The sequence below is a fragment of the Phoca vitulina genome, unplaced genomic scaffold, assembly GCF_004348235.1.
Source record: "Phoca vitulina isolate PV1807 unplaced genomic scaffold, GSC_HSeal_1.0 scaffold21, whole genome shotgun sequence".
NCBI lineage: Eukaryota > Metazoa > Chordata > Mammalia > Carnivora > Phocidae > Phoca > Phoca vitulina.
The window spans coordinates 12,303,849-12,322,326 of record NW_022589724.1 but is presented as its reverse complement, the minus strand read 5'-3'; the positions used below and the strand labels follow the sequence as shown (position 1 = coordinate 12,322,326).

Sequence of the window (18,478 nt, the reverse complement as noted above, 5' to 3'; positions counted from 1 at the left end):
AATGGAACTTTGATTTTTTTTTTCCCCCTCTGAGAGCATTTCCCTGTGAGGTTTTTCATGTTCTAAAGAGTTACTTGCCCTTAGATCCATTGCTGTGATAGTGCTGCTCACTTCTGAGAACTTTTGAGAGATCTTACTCCAAGTTTCTAGGTCCAGCCCTAGAACATCAGCTGCTCCCTCCAACTGTGGATAGACATAAGATACTCCTTCCCTTGCCACTGAGATACAGGGTATAAATGGGAATCAACACCAGGGCATCTCACCCCTTGCCTCTAACAGTAATAGGTTGGTTATTTTCCCCCACATAATAAGCCAACCCTCAAACAAGGGATCCAATGATTTTAATAAATAGAGCAGCCTGGATTAGAGGGGGTGGAGAATGCAAAGAGCAATCCCAAATGAGGACTGAAAAAGTACATATTTTTCTGTCTTTTGCCTTTTTATTCAGTTTATGATTTTATCATACAACAGTTTTAACTTAATACTTATTTAAATTGAATTATTTATTTAAATTAAATTTTATATAGTATACACATCTTTTCTTTTTTGATTTCCGGGTTTCATGCCTTGCTTAGGAAGACCTCTTTTAACTTTTGTACCTTAGTTACACAACTATTCCCTTAATTTTTCTTCTAATGCTTTTGTATTCCCTTTTCTTTAACCCATGTGGATTTTTTATTACATAATACAAGCCCAATTTTATTTCCTTCCAAATGGATGGCCAGTAATGCCAGCACCATTTATTAGTAAACCATACTTTCCTACTGAATAGAAAAGTCAAGTCTATTTCTGAACTGTTATGATCCAATCATTTATTTGCCTATTCCTATATCACAATAATTTTTTGTTTTCTTTTTAATTTTTTTTTTTTTAAGATTTTATTTGACAGAGAGAGAGACAGCAAGAGGGGGAACACAAGTGGGGGGTGGGAGAGGGAGAAGAAGGCTTCCCTGCCCAGCAGGGAGCCCGATGCCGGGCTCGATCCCAGGGTCCTGGGATCAAGCCCCGCATCACGCTCCCTTCTCAGCAGGGAGCCTGCTTCTCCCTCTCCCTCTGCTGCTCCCCCTGCTTGTGCTGTCAAAGAAATAAATAAAATCTTTAAAAAAAAAACAAAGGGGCACCTGAGTGGCTCCGTCAGTGTCTGCCTTCAACTCAGGTCATGATCCTGAGTCCTGGGAGTGAGTCCCCCGTCGGGCTCCCTGCTGAGCAGGGAGCCTGCTTCTCCCTCTGCCCCTCCCCCTGCTTTCTCAAATAAATAAAATCTTAAAATAAAAAATCATAGTTTTGATTCAGCATGTTCAAAATAAGGGTTTTTTTAAAGATTTTGAGAGAGAGAGTGCTCGAGTATGAGCCTTGGGGAGGGGCAGAGGGGGAGGGATAGGGAGAGAATCTCAGGCAGTTGCTTTGCTGGGCATGGAGCCCAGGGGGCCAATCTCATGACCCTGAGATCGGCCTGAGTTGAAACCAAGTCAGACGCTTAACCAACTGAGCCACCCAGGTGCCCTATATTCAAAGTAAGTTTTAATATCCAGTAAGACAGGTTTCACCCTCCCATGTTTTATACACACACACAGAGTTTTAAAAATTATTCTTGCAGGGGGGGCACCTAAATGTATTCTTAAGAATTTTTTATGTCATTAAAGCAGAAGTGGTATATAATTTCCATTTCCATTTTTTTAATGAGAATGTTTTTATTCATTTATTTATTTGAGATAGAGAGAGGGCGAGCACAAGCAGGGGGAGTGGCAGGCAGAGGGAGAGTGAGAAGCAGGTCCCCCACCAAGCAGGGAGCCCGATGTGGGGCTAGATCCCAGGACCCTGAGATCATGACCAGAGCTGAAGGCGTACACTTAACTGACTGAGCCACCCAGGCGCCCCTCCATTTCCATTTTTAACTAGCTATTGCCAGTGGAGAAAATACTTTTCATTTTTCTACACATATATCCAGCCAGCCCCTTAAATTCTATTACAAATTTGAGTATTTCTTTTCCTATATTCTCATCAGTTTTCAAAGTGTACAATTATATAATCCATAAGTAGATACTGCTTCTAAAATGTTTACCCCCTTTCGTTTTTTTCATCTTACTGCATTAGCTAACACCTCTAAAGCAATGCTGAATAGGGGCGCCTGGGTGGCTGAGTTGCTTAAGCATCTGACTTGATTTCAGCTCAGGTCATGCTCTCAGGGTCCTGGGATGGCGCCCCTTGTCAGGCTCCGCACTCAGCAGGGAGTCTGCTTCTCTACCTCTTCCCCTCCCCCAGCTCACTCTCTGTCTCTCAAATAAATAAATCTTTTTTAAAAAGGGAAAAAAAGAAAGCAATGCTGAACAATAGTAGTGATAAAAAGTATGCTTGTTTTGTTCCTAACATGCTGAATACTTCCACATTCACTATGTAGTATGAAATTTGCTGTTGCTTTTGATAGTCTTTATCATCTTTCTCTTCCAGTTTCCCTAAGCCATTTAGTTCTTACTCAGAACAGCCCTTGAATTTTGTCAAATGACTTGTTGGCATAGATTCTTTAACCATTCATATAATGAATTACACTTTAAACCATTAATGTAATGAATTACACTGACAGGTTTTATCAAAATAGTTTTGTCAGGTTGTATCTTCTCTTGATATACTAGTGAATTTGATTTGCTTATATTTAGGGCAAATATCTATATTCCTAAGTGAGACACCTATAGTTTCTTGTTGTATCTTACCAACTTTTTGCCAAAGGAGAAATTGGAATCAAGAAAAGATTTTTTTTTTTTTTGATATACAGAAGGCTGTACATAATAATGTATACAACTTAAGGAGTTTGGAGGTAAGTATATACCTCTGAAACCATTATCACAATCTACACCATAAACTTATCCATCGTATCCAAAAGTTTCCTTCCACCCTCTTATTATTTTTTGTGGTAACACCTAACATAGGATCAACTCTCTTAGTAAAATTTTCAGTATAATGGAGACTGGAACATGTTTAAATGTTGACAGAAAGGATCCAATAAAGTAGCTGAAGATAAAGGAGAAAGGATAATTGATAGTGTGATTTCAGAGAAGGTGAAACAGATCCAGAGAATAAATAGCAGGGTTAGAAAAGGGACAGCTGAATTTTGATTGAAGGGAGAGATTCAGATCACTTAGATTTGGAAGTTTAGTGGCCAGAAATTAAGGGTGTTTCCATATGATGATGGCTTCTATTTTCTCTATTTGGTAACACTATGCTAAAAGATATTTTTATTTATTTATTTATGGATTTATACATAACTATTTCGAAGTGCAAATGTCACCAGAAATTGAGATGTTTCTGCAAATTATACATATATATATATATATTTTTTTTTTTTTTTTTTACAAAGTTCTACAAGGACTTACAAGCAAAAATCTCACTTCCCACTTCTAGCACTCAGTTTCACAAGGAAACAAAAATCCATGACGCTTTAAAACAAAATCAGACAGAAAATGTTGCTATCATAGAAAATGATGAATTAAGCAGAAATTTTATTTCCAAGCTCATCAAAGATTATTACAAACACAAAGTATCCTTTTAAAAGTGTCCCAAATTAAATCAAAGGTACATCATCAACGTAAAACACTTGTGACATTAAGAATTTATTTAGGTCGTAATATTTTCACATTATTTTGTTTTTAATCATTTGCAATGTTCTGAGTAACATATTTAAACATTTTTTTAAAGACATGAGATAATGGTGTGTTTTTTTGTTTTTTGTTTTTTGTTTTTTAAGTACAACCACAACTATAAAGTAGAGGAACTTAAGAAGACAAAGACCAAATCTGCTTCATACACAAGATGGGGCAATCTAATACACAACACAACATGAATCTTTCCAAACAAGTTTGCTAAGAAACAGCTCCCATGTTTAGTGTTAAAAATAAAGCAATCTTCTCATTTAGAAAAATCAAGACATCATTTTATTAATAAAGCCTATTCTTCCCCCAGTTTTACACTTGCTTGTCTTCATTTAGAAACTGTAAATTCAGGAGAAAAGAACAGTTTTGTTATGGTATAAAAATCTTAGGAACAACAAATTACAAATATTCAATTTTTTAACAAACAAAAATGTTTGCCTTCCCAAAATGTAAACATCCAGTAAATAAAACAAACATAATATTCCAGGTATAGAAACACCAGTAATTCACTTATGAAAGAGGTGTATTTGGTGGTAACATTTTTGTTGAATATAAAAGCACTTTACCAAAAGAGTCTGACCATTATTATCTAAAGTCTTCCCCCTCACCCAGTTTCCTTATCTGAGTAGAAACTCATCAATTTCTATAGAATTTTGGCTATAGGACGAGGCCAAGGAAAGGTCTGAAATAATCTAAGAGTCATTTGTCTGGAGAAAAGTGTTTTCTTGAGACTTGGAGGCAGTTAGTTATTCATCACTTTGTGCTTAAAAGCATTCCTCAGTGAACTTCTTCCTTACTGGAAAGAGAATTAGGTAGGTTTTCACGTTAGTAAGATTTATACATATAATTAACTAGTCATCATTACAGGTCACTTTAGCGTTCTCAAAGTAGAAAGTAACAATATAAAAAACATCTAAGCTACATTGTTGAATGAGTAACACCCATTAAGGTGCTTTGTAAAAAGGAAAATGCTATGCCAGCATAAGACTATTATTTTAATACCATAAATGTGGACATTTTCCATTAAAAGGTACAATAGTACCTGATAGCATGATTACTTCCTTCTGTTAATATGAATAATTTCCTCTTGCAAATATGTGAAAAAGGACCTAAGATGATTACTTACTGTAGGAAAACCCCTCAGAACACATAATTTGAAATATGTTGGCCCCAAAAGACTGCAGTAACCTATGCCCTGACCTCTTCCAAAAAAAGGAAGAAAGAAAAAAAAAAGAAAATGTGAATGAATGAAACACAACACTTTAGGACCCATGAAATTTCTAATATGCCACCAAAGAGGTGTTTTCATTTCAGTAATCAATTTGTAAAGCTCTTTTAACTCTACCCACGCTTTTCCCTACTAGCTACATTTCCTCCTCTATTAAAACAGATATATTCTGAAAGCCTCCAGGAAAGAAATCATAGCTGGTGGTAGGAACAAGTCTCCTCTGGGGAGTCCTTAGTCCAGAGAGCAGCAAGTCTGCTGATAGCACCAAGCAGCAAATCACAACTCCGGGATGGTGTTAGGACAGAGATGGTAGGATTAAGGTCATGAAATTACTATCAGCCAACTCAGTTAAAGAGCTCAAGTACATAAGGATATTAACATCTCATGAGTTAGTGCCCAAGAGGATTGAGACTCCCTTAATGAGATGTATTCCACAGGCATGTTGACTAGAGTCACCCTTCAGGTGCATTTTGCTGTTTCTTATTTTAATTTCCCCAACTATAGTAGATACTCAAAACTCAGTTGCCCGATCCCTTGGGAAGCCCTGTGATAATGCCATGGCCCCAAGATAGCATGGTGTATCATTACTCACCAGCCTTTAGAATAAAGCACAGGATCTGGGCTCCCGGAAGGGGTTGCTTCCAGCTGGAACACCTACCAGCAAGGCATCCTTGCAGGCATTCTGCATGCAGTACTGTTGAAGCTCTGCAGCTGCCTGCGAGACCTGAAACAAAGGGACAACAGCTTGACGTGCTGCTCACAGCCAGAGCCATTTGATACTCCAAAAAATGATCCTACCACTTGATAAAGGTCCCACATCTTGTGATCTCCGAAAGTCTCTCTTTTGCTGAAAGTTCTAATAACTGAACTTGAAAGAGGGAATGTTACAATTTCCATGATTAAGGGTATTTTTTTATTCAGTTGCTTCCTCAATAAAGAAAAAATAAAGCTGTATCTTTATCCAGTTAGAATCCTAGTTTTGAGACTGAATTGGTAAAGAAAGAGCTCATTCTAGTACTTCCTTTACAAATTTTCACTTACAAAGCGTGCACTATATAGTCAGGTTTGCCATGTGAGCAAACTGTTTTAATGTTTACAAGGCTGGAGCCTTATCCAGTCTGCCCAAAACAAGTGACAAGTTTTCTCCACCAAGCTTTTGAGGCAGGATAGCTTTTTGGTTAAGAGTGCAGCCTCTGGAACCAGAATGCCTGGACTCCTATTTAGCTCCAACATTACCTGTATGATCTTGGGCAAGTTAACTTAATTTCTCAGTTTTTGTTTTCTCATCTGTGAAATGTATTTTGTAATAGTACCTGACTCAGTGAGTTGATGAGACAATTAAATGAGCTAAATGCATGTAAAACACTTAGAATAGTGTTGACACATGGTCAGCAATACAGTTGTTGCAGACTACAAAAACAGTCACAATATTTTGCAGCTCCTCTCACCAAGAAGTAGAGTCTTTTTTTTTTTAGTATATGTGCTGCCGAAGCGAGCATGAGTCTTTTTTTTTTAATATTTTATTTATTTGACAGAAAGAGATAGAGCACAAGCAGGGGGAGCGGCAGGCAGAGGGAAAGGGAGAAGCAAACTCCCCGCTGAGCAGGGAGCCCAATGCAGGACTCAATCCCAGGACCCCATGATCAGGACCCAAGCCGAAGGCAGACGCTCAACCGACTGAGCCACCCAGGTGCCCCAAGAAGTAGAGTCTTTACCTAAGACCCCTTGAATCTGGGTTGGCCTTGTGACCTGCTTTGACCAGGAAAATGTGGCAGAAATAATGGGCAAGTTCTAAGCTGTAGGTCTCAAGAGCCCTCGCTGCTACCTCTCTTGTTGTAGTTGGAACTCTAAGACCATCTAATGAGTTCAGGCTAGCCTGCTGGAGATCTTGTGGAGAAGATCATCCAGCTACCAACCAACCCTCCATTTGACTGCAGATGCGTGGAAGAGCCCAGCAAAGATCAGCAAAAGTACACAGTTGGGCCCAGCTCAAACTGTTGACTTAAGAACTGCGAATTAATGAATGTTGCTTTAAATCACTAAGTTTTGGAGAAGTTTATTAGGCAGCACTGATAAATATTATTCTACCTTTCTTCTTAGCCTCTATCTGATGCAGATTTGTACATCGAGGCTTTCCTCACATTCCATTTTATGTGCACTGAGAAGGTGTTTTGTATAAAATCTCACTCCTATCATACAAAAATGGTTCCAATTGCTGTTCAAGTATTACTACTAGTTTGTGTTAATTTTCCAAGCTTCTAAATAACTGGAAAATCAGCCCCTTATGTTATGGTTACCATCTAAGTTTCTAGAATGCTTTAGGAATTCTGGTTTCATTAATGTAATAACAGTTTTTATTATATAAATATAAAAACAAAATAATATTATCAAACTAATGGTTAAGCTTCCTTTTCCCTCAAAAGAAGTTCTGACATTTTCATGTTAATTATAACTGGAATTAATGGTTATATATAGCAGCTTTTAATTCACAGGAATTTAGAACCAATTATGCTCATGCTTACTATCTCCCCAACAGAGGGAACAGATGAACTCACACATGATGGGTAGAAGGAGACTATCCTCCAAGATCCCTGGAGAAATGGGACTAACTGGACCCTGGCCTAAAGAACATGGTCAAAAAGTTAAGATGAGTGGATATGCAGAGAAAATAAGAGAAGAATAAAAGTGGTCAGCATTTCTCTAGCACTTTTACAGGAAAAAGACTCTGGGGGTGGGGAGAGGGTGGAGTACAAGCCCAAACACTTAGAAGCTGTCATTTGCCATGGGAGGTAGGATACCCAAATTATATGGCTTTCCTTGGTTTGAGTCCATGCTCACCCAGCAACTTCTCAGAGATTTCTCCAAAACAGAGAAGGGGCCCTTGGAAGGATATCAAGCATTCCAATCACTGGGAAGGGATGCCCTCCATTATATGCTAGAAAACTGGTGTCCTGGTTTATTTACTAGTTAGCAAGTCTGCTAAAGAGAAGACATCTGTGGGTGTGCTGAGTGCATCCATTCATTATTGAGCCCTGCAATGAGGCAAACTAGACCCTGGAATGTTGTGACTCCTACTGCCTGAGAGAAGTCCACCAAACACCTGAAACCATACTACCATGAGAACACCTCACAAATAAGTTTATTATCTGTGTGACCTTGAGCAATTCACTTGAATTCTCTGGGTCTGTTTCATCACCCAAAATTATTTTTTAAATGTAGAAAATATCTTGCCTAGCTACTCCACAAGGTAGGCAGGCATCTGGCCCACAGCTCTCCTTTCCCTCTCAGGTGCCAACATCATCCTGACCATATTGGCTTTCCATATACAACCCCAGTTTCAGTTCCCTGACCTCCTTTCCTCAGACAGCCTTCTCCTCAATGCCAACAGTTACAGCCAACACGTATAACTGCTCCACATCTGAAATTTTACACTTCAACTTCCTACTTTCTGATCACAATCTCTCCCACCCATCCAGAATGCTACTTCCTTCTCACTACATCCCTTCTTTGACCTCAAGGAGAACTCCTCCTCCCCTTTTGCCCCGCCCATCACCAGGAGGCTGGCTCAGTTCCTTCTCTATCCGGCCTATGTTTAGCCTCCTTCTGGCCAACCCCTCAAGCTCCTTGCCCTTTGCCCCCACTTCCATCTTTCTGGTATACCGCCTCTGCTAACCCACTACTTGGATCAACTACCATTCACCTTGGACACTCAGATTCCTGGGTGGCTAAGTGCTAGTGGAGAAAAAAAAAAAATCCACAAGTAGGGCAATCAGTCTCCAATCTCAAAGGAGCTGGGTCTTCAGAGTCACAAGGTGTCTATGGATGTGCCTGGTAGGGGCTCCTCTCCCATTCCCATCAGCACTCTCTTCCACCCTCACTCTTGTGACTCCATTAGCTCCCTCCCCTTTGCCCTAGAAGAAAACTTGGCCTATTTCACAAAGAAAACTGTCATCATACAAGTCCTTAAGTCCATATGTCTAGAAACATCTATCTTCACACACGTCCTGATCTCCTTTCCTCCTATCTCAGAAGGTGCCCCTCCAATCCATGTCCCCACAGGCAGACTGCCTGTCTCCTCTACCTCCAATTCTCCTTCTCTATTTGGTCCCCTTCAATCTAAAAATAGTTTGTTCCTTTCCCTCAACCTCGAAATAAAGCTTTTCATTTCCTAAATTAAAAAAAAGTTGTTTCCTCTTTAAAACCAGATTTCTTTTTTAAAAAGGCCTGTCTACCCTTTTACAATCTAGATTCTGCTTCTACTACTACATATGTTACTAAAACCTCTTCTGCATTCCATAACTTTTTTTTTTTTTTTAAGATTTTATTTATTTGCGAGAGAGAGAATGAGAGACAGAGAGCATGAGAGGGAGGAGGGTCAGAGGGAGAAGCAGACTCCCTGCTGAGCAGGGAGCCCGATGTGGGACTCGATCCCGGGACTCCAGGATCATGACCTGACCCGAAGGCAGTCGCTTAACCAACTGAGCCACCCAGGCGCCCTCCATAACTCTCTTTACCTTGTTTTATAATCTTCATATGGTCTGAAATTATTTTACTTATTGGCTAATGTGTTTATTGATGATCTTCGCCACTATTATCACCATATTCTCAGTACCTATAATAGTGCCAACTACAGAGAAAAGGCACTATGGAGGTACATGGAATATCACAGCAGTGTTCATTCATACACACGAACATACATTCTATAAATAATGCTACCCTAGCTGCTCAACACAATACACAACAGATGCTTTTCAATCAACTGACTAAACATTAGACATAAGAACTAAGCCCCACATTTTTGAAAACCCCTCCTTCCTTGCTTTCCCTTGGTTCTCCTCTCCTCTCAGCCATCTTTTGGCTGGTCCTGGGTTCCACACTCTGGTTTTTTCGTTAATAAACTTTTTTTACTCCCATACATTCTCATGACTTCTTTTGGCCTTGTTCTCTGAGCCTCCAGCCCTACTTGGATATCTCGGCAAAGTCCTCATGTCCAACACTGAACTCCTCATTCCGCGAACCCGCTCTCCCTCCTCTCTGCGGGGGCGAAGGGAGCGCCCTACACCCGGTCACCACGCCAGAAACCTGAGCCCCGTCTTCCTCCGAGCTCTCGCTCTCGTCCCATCAATCCTTCACTAAGGCCGGTCCTCGTCGCCCCCGCAGGCCCGGACCGCATCCTCCCGAAACAGCCCAGCCAGGCCGGCCCCGCGTCGCCCGCATCCCCGGCCTGCGCGCGTGCGCCCCGCTCCGCAGCCCCCACCCCGCCCCCACCCCGAGTTCGGGTCCGCACCGCCGACTGGGAAACGCCCCCAGGGCACTCGGCCCCGGCCACGCTCCGGAGGACTCGCCCTGCTCCCCCGGCCCACCAGGCCCGGCTTCCTCCCACCGGCCGCATCCCCGCCGAGGCCGGGCAGCTGGCCGGGACCGGGCCGCCGTCCTCACGGCCGCCCACCACGACCTAGCCGCGGCGAGGGGCAGCCGGCCTCTCCCCTCACGTCTCCCGGGCGACGGCGGGAGCGCGCCCTTACCGCGCCCTGAGGAAAGGGCGCCGCCGCCCGCCTCACCTTGATCCTCTCCACGCCGGCCTCCAGCTTGAGCTGCTCCACCAGGCGCTGCAGGGCGTTCACGCTGGCCCCGGAAGACATGGCGGCGGCACTGGGCTCCGAAGGCGGGGGAGCCGGGCTGCGGGAGCCGCGAGGCCCCGAGCGCGAGCGCCGCCCCGGGGCGGGGAAGCCACTGCGCCCGCCCCGCCGCCCGCTGCCCCGCCTCTCCCGGTGGCCGTCCCCCGCGCGACAGGAGCCGCAGGTAAGCGATGGCGTCGGGTCCCGAGTCGCCCCTGATCTCTAAACGTGGTTAGTACCCGCAGCTGCGCCTGGACGCGGAGCGGCGCGGTGGGCCCATCTCCTCAGCGCGGCGGGTCTTCCGGAGGAGCGGGCGCGACCTGCGGGGTTGGGGGCTCTGGGGCTCGGGAAGGTGGAGACGCACTCCTGAGAAATCGGAACTGTGACTCCGTGTGGCTGGAGCCCAGGTGGCAAAGGAGTTGAAATAAGCTCGTGAAGGCTTCCGTGCCTTGCTGTAATGGGGCTGGGGGGAGAGGGAGGACGGTTGGTAGGAGCCCCTGAAACGGTAACAGGTCTGTGATCACCTGTTACTGTTCCGTGGGAATCCCGTCAGTTGACTCGGTAGGTAAGTAGGGTAAGCAGGGCTCAAATCCCAGGCCTTGACATCTTTCCAGAACCTATAGAAGAAAACTAACTTCAGCTTCCCCCACCCCCCGTCCCATCTCACCATTTAACTATAACATTGTTTCTGTTGTGCTGCATTCTTTTTTTTTTTTAAGATTTTATTTATTTTATCGGAGAAAGAAAGAGAGAGAGCAGGGGGAGGAGAGAGGGAGAGAATCTCAAGCAGACTCCACCAGGAGGGGGGCTGACCTGACCCGAAGGCAACTCTTAACTGACTGAGCCACCCAGGCACCCCTCTTTTTTTTTTTAATTGTGTACATTAGTTTGTTTTACAAAACCGGCATCATTACTATATGTAAAATTTATGTTTTGTGTTAAATTTTTTCACTTAATGTATTGTGCATATTGCCTTTATCATTGTACACCATTGTACAGTAGTAGATCCTTGAGCAACACAGGTTTGAACTGTGCGAGTCCACTTATACTTTTTTTTTTCAGTACAGTACTGAAAATGTTTTCTCTTCCTTATAATTTTCTTTTTTTTTTAGATTTATTTATTTACTTATTTATTTGAGAGAGAGAGAGAGAGAGAGAGAGAGTGGAGGGGCAGAGGGAGAAGGAAAGAAACAGATTTCCTGCAGAGCATGGAGCCCAACTCGGGGCTGGATCTCAGCACCCTGAGATCATGATGAGAGCCAAAACCAAGAATCAGTAGCTCAACCAACTGAGCCACCCAGGTGCCCCTTCCTTATGATTTTCTTAACATTTTCTTTTCTCTAGCTTTATTGGAAGAGTACAGTAAAAATTACATACAGCATACAAAATATGTGTTAATCAACTATTTGTTATTGGTAAGGCTTCCAGTCAACAGTAGGCTATTAGTGTTAAGTTTTGGGGGAGTCAGAATTTATATGTGGATTTTTGACTGCATGGGGTCAGTGCCCCTATTCCCCCGTTGTTCAAAGGTCAGCTGTATATGTCAGAACTCGTTTAAATTGAGTAATGCAAAAAGGTAATACATTGGCTTACATAACTGAAAAGCCCAGGGACTTTAAAGTAGTGGATTTAATTGCCCAAATACTAGCTTTGGGGCTCTCTACCTTTTGGCTCTGCTTTTTTTGGGTGTTGGCTTCATTTTCTTCAGTGGCAAATAGACTTTCTCTAAGAGGTACTGTGAAGGAAGGTCCATTCCATGCTTTCATTGTCCCAACCTAGCAAACTCAGGAGCAAGAGCGCCTCTTTTCTTTCTCATTGTTCCAAAAAAAACCCCTATACTGGATCTTACCAACCTTATTCAGTCATGTGCCCAGCCTGAACCAATCATTATTTGAAAGCAAGCATTATGTAGAGTTGGAATGCCCAGATTAGCTGTGCCTAGCCAGAAGGAGGATGAAGGATGCACCACCCAACTTCCCCATTTAGGACTGAGGCACTCATCCCCCAGCAGCTGGGAGTAGCTGCAACTGATGTCTCAGCTAAGTCCCTCTCTGGAAACTGCCCTTAGCTGATAGCCATCCCTCCCAGTGTCAGCACTCATCCAAATTGATGTGGGATGTATAAGACCCGAACCCTAACCCCCTTGCCTCGAGTCGGAACAACACTGAAAGATCCCACCTCTACAGCTCCTTGCTGGGATCATCTGAGGCCTTTATGGCAACTACTTCACAGTTCAACTCCTCCCTCTGCCCAATCCTCACTCCCTAGCCTCTCCCACAGGCGTTGATTTTGACACTCCCCCCCCAGTAAACTTTCTGCATGAAAATCTCTTAGAGTCTGTTTCTCTGAGGAACCCAAGCTAAGATACCCAAACTACATGGACTGAGGGGGGTAAGGAAAGAGTGGTTCCCCAAAGGAAAACCGGATGCTGATCCCAGAAGGGGGCCAAGAGCAGTCAGAAAAGATATACCCTACATCTATTACTTTTAATGACTGCATGATATTCCATTGTACAACTGGATCATAACTTACCTACTGCCCTATTACTTAACACTGTGATGACCTCCTTAAACATACAGCTTTGTGCATGTTTGGTTTGGGAGCGGGGTTTGAATGCATTCCTAAAAGTGAAATTGATGGACTAAAAATATAAACAGTTTCTTACACTTTTCCCAACTTGATCCTCCAGAAGGTGGTAGCAATCAACTGCTATTCCCACCAGAAGACTGCTTATTTCTCTGCACCCTCACAATTCCATGTTGTGGTTCTTTATCTTTACTAACCTAATAGATGAAATATTGCATCTCAAATCTCTTAAGTATCTTAAGTGTTGAGACTGAACATTTCTTTTTATTTTGTGAGCTATGTGTTCAGTCTTTGCGATGTTAAAGTTTTTCTTATGACGAGCAGATTTGCAAATGTTAAAGCCCTCTCTAGTGACAAGTTTCCGTACCACAAAACTTAAATTACATTCTAGTCAAAAGATGAAACTACATGTTGGGAACATTACTAGATTGGTGAGTAAGGCAGAGTAGAATGGTCATGTGTCAAAAAGGTGTGGCAAAGAACTCAGAGCAAAGATATAGGCTGGAAGGGTTAGGGAAAGCTCTTCATAAATGGCAGGACCAAGACTTTGAAAATCTGAATCCTGCACATGGCACAGAGCACAGGGAAAAGCATTCCAGTGAGGGGAGAGCAGGCCATATATATATGGAGTGAATGAATGAAGAATGGGGAAGGCTCTAGTGAGCAATAGAAGATACAAAGCTGATAAGACTGGAAATCACAGAAAACCTCAAAAGAAATAGAAAAGTTTGTAGCAAACAGTGGCATAGCCACATGGTAACACATTTTAGGAATATTAATCTGGGATGAGGATACGAAATAAACTGAAAGTGGGGAAACAAAATTACTTCAGTAATGGTTTTGTTTTGTCTTTTTGGTGGGGAGAGTGGCTGGAATGAGGCCCTAGGTAGGACTACAAAGGTGGGATGGAGAACAAATTAAAAAGACTAAATGAGGTATATTCCATGGCGGTTATAAAATGCAAAGGAAATGGGGTAAAGGTTCTGAAGCAGAGAGCAGGCTAGAACTGGTGCCTGTGACAGATGTTAGGAAACAGGCCTAGGTTTGAAGGGAGGAGTAAAGAACAAAGATGAGTTTGGCTTAGGAGAAACCAAGTCTTCAGCTGTAATGCTATGTGCCTCTAGGTGGTTAGAAATGTTAAGTGGCAAGATGTTGATATGGGAGACATCTGCACAGCACAATGACAGCTGAAGCAGTGAGATTATCTCCAATTAGAAAAGACAGCTTTGGGGCTGCCCACAGTGAGGGGACACATAATGTAATACTTGTGTGTTAACCACAGGTAGCAGAAAATGTTTAGAGGTGAGTCCCATCTCCCTTTTTCATGCTGTACACACCCACTATTTCTGCCCACCTCTGTATGATTGATTGTGCTACTCTTTTGGAGAGGAATGGTCTGACTTGGAAAGAAACAGCAAGGTTCTAGCATAGAGCCTCCCACAGTGATCCATAGACAGGCAAGCTTGGTGCCACTGACCATCTGTGTTTTGCTTTATACTTTACCAAAATGTCTTCTCATCCATCATTTTTGCATCATGGAACTTCAGAGTGAAGAGACCTTCATATAATGTAATCCATCCCAATTTTAGAGATGAGGAAACTAAGAGCCACTAAGGAAAGTGACTTATGTAGTATCTCACAAAGTGGGAGTAGGGAAAAGAACTTTCATTTTAGCTTCCAAGAGAAGTCACTGCTCATCTGGAGGAGTAGAGTCTGTTCCCACAGATGTAGTTATTTCTAGAGCTCTGAAAATAGGTGAGGCCCAGGGACAGAGAATCCTTTCCTCCTTACCCCAGCTAAAATGCGCAGATCACCAATATATTATTTAAAAAATTTGTTACACATTTTTTTCTTGGTTAAAATAAGAACTTACAATACAAATCAAAACCACAGTGAGTTACCACCTCACACCTATCAGAATGGCTAAAATTAACTCAGGAAACAACAGATGTTGGCAAGGATGCGGAGAAAGGGGAACCCTCTTACACTGCTGGTGGGAATGCAAGCTGGTGCAGCCACTCTGGAAAACAGTATGGAGGTTCTGTGACAAGTTAAAAAAATAGAGCTACTCTACAACCCAGCAATTGCACTACTAGGTATTTATCCAAAGGATACAAACATAGTGATTCGAAGGGGCACATGCGCCCCAATGTTTATAGCAGCATTATCAACAATAGCCAAATTATGGAAAGAGCCCAAATGTCTATCAGCTGATGACTGGATAAAGAAGATCTGGTATATATATCCACTGGAATATTACTCAGCCATCAAAAAGAATGAAATCTTGCCATTTGCAACGACGTGGATGGAACTAGAGGGTATTATGCTAAGCGAAAGAAGTCAGAAAGACAAATACCATATGATTTCACTCATATGTGGAATTTAAGAAACAAAACAGATTAACATGGGGAAGGGAAGAAAAAAAGAGGGAGGCAAACCATAAGAGACTCAACTATAAAGAACAAACTGAGGGTTGATGGAGGGATGTGGGTGGAAAATGGGCTAAATAGGTAATGGGGATTAAAGGAGGACACTTGTGATGAGCAGTGGGTGTTATATGTAAGTGATGAATTACTCAAGTCTACACCTAAAACCAGTTTTACCATATAGTCAATTAGAATTTAAAAACTTGAAGTAAAAAAAATAAGAACTTATTAATTTCCACTGTTTTTAAGAATCTCAGTACTCTTTAGAAATGTCAGTGTCCTTTTTTTTTTTTTTTTTTAAGATTTTATTTATTCATGAGAGACAGAGAGAGGCAGAGGGAGAAGCAGGCTCCCCAAACTGCAGGGAGCCCGATGCGGACTTGATCCCAGAACCCCGGGATCATGATCTAAGCCAAAGGCAGATGCTTAACCATCTGAGCCACCCAGGCACCCTGTCAGTGTCCTTGTAAAGACAAATGTTTTGTTTCTCTGTTATAATGTATACAATTCTTCACTCCTTTGACCTGTGTTTTTGTCACCTTTTTACTAACCGTGGGTTATTTTTCCAGAAAAGGACCTTCAAATAACTCTTCTCCATAAAAATAATGAGGGGTGACCGGGTGGCTCAGTTGGTTAAGCAGCCAACTCTTGATTTTGGCTCAGGCCATGACCTCAGAGTCATGAGACTGAGCTCCAAGTCGGGTTCTGCACTCAGTAGGGAGTCTGCTTGAGATTCTCTCTCCCCCTCTCTCTGCCCCACCCACACTTGCTCTGTCACTCTCTTTCTCAAGTAAATAAATACATGTTTTAAAAAATGATATATATGATATATAATGGGAAGGTATGTATTTCTGCCAACATTATGTCAGAATGACAATAATATATACCTTCAGTTTTCTAAAATGATTTAAAAGAAACAGGAAAACACTTTAACAACTGTATTTCATGTGACACAGTATAATGTACCATAAAAAAACTATTTCACTTCTTATACCCATTGCATTATTTTTAGAACTTAGAATAATGAAGCAAGAGCTAAAGGCTCACTAGCAGGTTTGTAGGTGCAGCTTCTCCAGAGAGATTTTCACAGGCATTTTTGAGACTTTGGGAGGCAGTGGAACTTAGGGCTACTTGTCCTTTTGAACAGCTGTTCCAAGCCTGCCTCCTTATCTCATTGACAGTGTCCCTGCAGTGAATGTAGGCCGTAAACCAGCAAGTAGCTGATGTTGTTTGTTGTCCCTGAAAGTTCAGTCTTTCTTGAGTTGTCATTTCAGCTGCTTCAACTTCTACCTCAAAGGCAACAAGAGGCAGGTAGCTGCCTGTAAAATATATAATCCCAGCCCTAAGGGGCATCACTTTCCCACTCTAGCACAGTACCCTGCCCAAGGTAAGAGATTCAAATATCTATTAAAAGAATAAAGAAACAGGGGTTTTTAGTCATCACTAAACACACTTCTGTTAACATGGATTTTAACAAATGAAAATGACTCTTCCCTGTTTCCTCTAAAAGCAAGAAAACCCATTTATTGAGCACTTAACATATACCAATGCTTTACCCCTGTCTTGGTTAATTCTCACAAGAATCCTGTGAAGTAGTTAGTAACACTACTTTAAAAATGGGAAAATGAGGTTCAGAGGTTAACCTGCCCAAAGTCAAGTTACTGGTCATTTAGAGAGTCAGAAACCAAATCTTGGTCTATCCGGCTGCAAAGCCTGACTGAGCCCTTCCACTGCATCTGGCTCACTCTTCCTGAGGTTATAAAAGGAGAACTGTCGAATGGGAGGAAGTTTCTCCATCCCTAATGACACCCAGGAGGATAGGTCTATTAAGAAACCCCATTTGTCACTGACCTAAGACCATGTGATCCATTCCATACATAATTGTCAGGGATACTCTGAATCCTTCAAATACTAAGAATTTGATTAAAGTTTACAACTAATTAGGTAGGCTTTTTAATACCCATAACATTTCTCAATTGCAGGCAATCTAATCTACTTCAGACCCTAAACCTATATGAATTTGCAGGCTATATTAGAATGTTAAATCCTAATTATCGAAAAAGATCCCCTCATTTCACAGATGAGGAAACCAGAAAGGTAAAATAATTTGTTTAGCAAATTTTATTTAGTTTATTAGGTTCTAGATTTGGCCTTAACCCATTCTTAAATGTGAAGAGTATCACATTTTGCAAATAAGATTAAATACTTCATCCATACACTAGTCTGTGTCAATACCAGTATTTATCTCCCTCAGATGCACAATTGCAACTCGAGATCATGTCTGACTTGATGTCTTAAAGTAGCTAGATCTATTTATAATAACATCTAATAAAAGCCATTTATCTTTACTTCTCACAAAACTTTCGGTTTGGGGCCAGTAGAATGGTTCATAATACTAGCTGAATGTTAGCTTCTTAGCGATGGCTTCCATTCAAGCAAAATATCGCCAGGGTTTGGGAGTTAAAAGTTTATTGCCCTGTCCAAAGTCAAAAAAAAAAAGAATCTCAAAGAAAATGAACTATGATTTTCTAAACATAAATTCAGTAGTACTAAAATACTTATTCTCTAATCTCAACTATTTTTTTTCATGTAACACTTAAAAATCCTATCTACCATAATTTTTAAGATTATATGTATAGATGTTCAATGAAACAGCAACCTCTGATTTGTAGAACTTGGAGAATTCATAAAGAAGTAAGACCACTGAAGGGCGCCTGGGTGGCTCAGTTGGTTAAGCGTCTGCCTTTGGCTCAGGTCATGATCCCAGGGTTCTGGGATCGAGCCTCACATCGGGGAGCCTGCTTCTCTCTCTCCCTTTGCCTGCCGCTCCCACTGCTTGTGCCCTCTCTCTCTGTCAAATAAATAGATAAAATCCTAGGAAAGAAAGAAAAGGAAAGGAAAGGAAGAAAGAAGACCACTGAGGAAAGGGCTTTAAAAGGGAAGGGAGGGAGGGAGGGAAAGAAAGACCACTGAGGA

At 41.9% G+C, this 18,478-nt stretch overlaps 1 protein-coding gene across 1 annotated transcript; it reads right to left on the bottom strand.

Moving 5' to 3' along the window:
- Positions 1 to 3,474: 3,474 nt before the first annotated feature.
- On the bottom strand, positions 3,475 to 10,585 carry GNG10 (G protein subunit gamma 10). Its single transcript, XM_032418492.1, has 3 exons — positions 10,434 to 10,585; positions 5,465 to 5,596; positions 3,475 to 4,440 (listed from the first exon to the last, which is right to left on the bottom strand). The coding sequence occupies exons 1-2, from the start codon at positions 10,512 to 10,514 to the stop codon at positions 5,471 to 5,473; spliced, it is 207 nt and encodes a 68-aa protein (XP_032274383.1). The 5' UTR covers positions 10,515 to 10,585; the 3' UTR covers positions 3,475 to 4,440; positions 5,465 to 5,470.
- Positions 10,586 to 18,478: the final 7,893 nt, after the last annotated feature.

Bases quoted from the DNA above. Each gene is read 5' to 3' on its own strand.
- GNG10 (XM_032418492.1), bottom strand. From the start codon at position 10,514: ATGTCTTCCGGGGCCAGCGTGAACGCCCTGCAGCGCCTGGTGGAGCAG. The intron at 5,597-10,433 runs GTGAGGCGGGCG...CCTTTGTTTCAG, and splicing joins CCGGCGTGGAGAGGATCAAG to GTCTCGCAGGCAGCTGCAGA.